At 39.8% G+C, this 2,650-nt stretch overlaps 1 protein-coding gene across 3 annotated transcripts in view; it reads left to right on the plus strand.

The window, feature by feature from the left end:
* ASNS (asparagine synthetase (glutamine-hydrolyzing)) overlaps positions 1–2,650 on the plus strand; it is a 22,369-nt gene that overhangs the window by 5,993 nt on the left and 13,726 nt on the right. Inside the window, exon 2 of one of the 3 annotated variants that reach the window (XM_023740504.1) lies at positions 50–321. In XM_023740504.1, coding sequence (XP_023596272.1) covers positions 73–321 — 249 coding nt within the window. In that variant the 5' untranslated portion in view covers positions 50–72. Of the gene's footprint in view, positions 1–49; positions 512–2,650 lie in introns of those variants that run through there. The other 2 variants (XM_023740506.1, XM_023740507.1) reach the window with 2 other exon arrangements.

The raw sequence follows: 2,650 nt of genomic DNA on the forward strand, positions 1-2,650 counted from the left end.
ACTTGGAATCGATATCGAATATTTGATTGGTTTGCTTTTGTCTCCACAGAGAGCTTGTGGCTCCAATCTACCATGTGCGGCATTTGGGCCCTCTTTGGCAGCGATGAATGCCTCTCTGTTCAGTGTCTGAGTGCTATGAAGATTGCACACAGGGGTCCAGATGCCTTTCGTTTTGAAAATGTCAACGGATACACCAACTGCTGCTTTGGATTTCATCGGTTGGCGGTGGTTGATCCGCTGTTTGGAATGCAGCCAATTCGACTGAAGAGATACCCTTATTTGTGGCTCTGTTACAATGGTGAAATCTACAACCATAAGGAGGTAAACAATATGAGACCAGAAGATATCTGGATGTGATTAAACCTTGAACTGGTTGGTTATAATAGTATGTATTTTTATAATGCTTTTTACTTTTCAGAGCACTTTATATATTCATTATCTCATTAGCTCCAATTGCATAGATAGGACACTGATGCACCAAGAGGTGAAACATCTCAGACATAAAAATAAGGTGATTAAAAATGGGGACTAGGATTCTAGTTCTTTGACTCCTAATAGAATTGTGTGTGTGTGTGTGTGTGTGTTAATTTACGTATTAGTTAGAGCATGTGCTAAGGCTATGTTAGGTGCTGAGGATACAGTGGTAAGTAAGAGAGGCAGGTCTGTACTCCGATGGAGCTTATTCTATTAGGGGAGCAGATTAAAAAATCCTCGAACATTAAAATAGATGTCCTGAAAGAAAGAATATGGGACTGATGAAAGTGGGAGGTCCACTTTCAGGAAGGGTGGTCAGAGAAGGCCTCTTGAGGAAGTGACGTTTGAACTGAGACCTAATGGGCAGGGATGAGCTGTCAGGCCTGGGCAGAGTACTTCCTAGCAGGGCTGGGAATAGTGTGGGAAGGAGCCCAGGGGTTGTAGTGTAATGAGCCAGGGAGAGGTAGGAAGGAGAGGCATTGGAAAAGTAGGCAGAACCAGATTAACCAGGATTTAGAAGCCAGGGTAAGGTGCGGGAATATTCTAAGAGCAGTGGGTCTTTGGGGATCTTAAGACAGGTATACATAAGAATTTAATAGTTTGGAGATTATCATATTTGTAGCTTTTACATAATGCTGCCACTGAGATATTTATTACTGTTGCATACTTCCCTTAATCATAGCCAGAGGACAGAAAGGTGGCCCAAAGCAGTGGAGTGCAAGAAGTAAGACTTGTAGTGCATTAAAATTGGAACAGCTTTCTAATCTGGTCAGATCTTATTCTTAGAATGAGATTCGAGGAGGGGATAGAATTTCTGACCCTAGGGAGCTGAGTGTGGTAAGAACCTGCCAATATATAGGCAATACATACATGAGAATGCTGGATTGTATTAAATGGCACTGTTACCCTGGCCTTCTGGTAGGAAATAACTTTTTACTTGAATGAGATTGCAGGCAGTCCCCGGATTACAAACAAGTTCTGTTAAATCTGTCTTTCAGTGGAATTTCTATGTAAATTGGAGCAGTTAGGTACAGTTTGTATCTTACATCAGTTAGTCGTATGTTTGTCTTAGCATGTAGTGTATAGAGTACCTTTCTACGCATAAAAACCATTAAAGAAACACTTCCAGGTACATTAAAACATCTTTACCGTAATAATACAGTAATAATAATGTTTTGATGCAGGTTAGCAAAGTAGCACCGGTTTGTTATTATGAACTATTGTATGTATCTCGAATTTTTAATATAATAGGCTTTAAGGGGTTTGGTTCGTTAACTGTGAGTTGTAGGTGTGGAGGTTTGTAACCTGGGGACTGCCTGTACTGCTTTTGTTGATTTTGTTAAAAACTATAAAAGGTTAAATACCTTCAAAACATTTCTATTCTAAATAGGCAAAATATGTCATTTTTTAAAAGCGAAGAAATTCCATTGCTTCTACTAAGCATCTAAGCTTTTGCAGTTTCAGCAGCTGGGAATCTATCTAGAAAGTAGAATGCATATTTTAGGCTTAAGTGAAATATTCTGTAACAGAAATGCCTGAGCCCATTTTTTTTTTAAATGAAAATAAAATATTGATAATAATAATTAAATACAGCCAGAAGTGTGCTGAGAGTGGAGGGAGTACAATCAAGGAGAGGAGGAATCTAAGTAAAGGCTGCGGCCAAGAGTAGGCCCTCTCCCTACAACAGACAAGTCTAATACCAGTGTGATTTCAGGTCTACATCAAGATACAGGGTTTTTTATCCAAGGGCAGCATTGAGGTATGACTTCAGGAGAGCAGGGAATGGTATTTATAAATCATTAATCACTTTCCTCTCTTGTATAAATTACCTGCAAGGTCCAGGCCAAAGAGAGGTGGTGAAGCATGGAGGGATAGGAGTAGATTTAGGAAGTTATTGCTTGCTAATAAAATGCTTTAGGTACTTCAGGTACTTCAGCCAAGATGGGTCAGCAGAGGACTTTCCAAACCCCACCTGCTAGTGACAGGGTCATCCCTGATATTCTGTCAGAGTACGTGACCAGAAGGTGGCTTCATAGTCACTGGAGGCAGCCAGAGTCCATTTTCGGACAGTTCTGAGAGTACTTTTAGCCTAATAATGGAGTGAGCTAGATTATGAAGCATGTTTTAAATATTTAAACATACCCAAGATTTTTGCTGTAATTTGTTTATGATAATC

Source organism: Trichechus manatus, unplaced genomic scaffold (assembly GCF_000243295.1).
Source record: "Trichechus manatus latirostris isolate Lorelei unplaced genomic scaffold, TriManLat1.0 scaffold00156, whole genome shotgun sequence".
In the NCBI taxonomy this organism is placed as follows: Eukaryota; Metazoa; Chordata; class Mammalia; order Sirenia; family Trichechidae; genus Trichechus; species Trichechus manatus.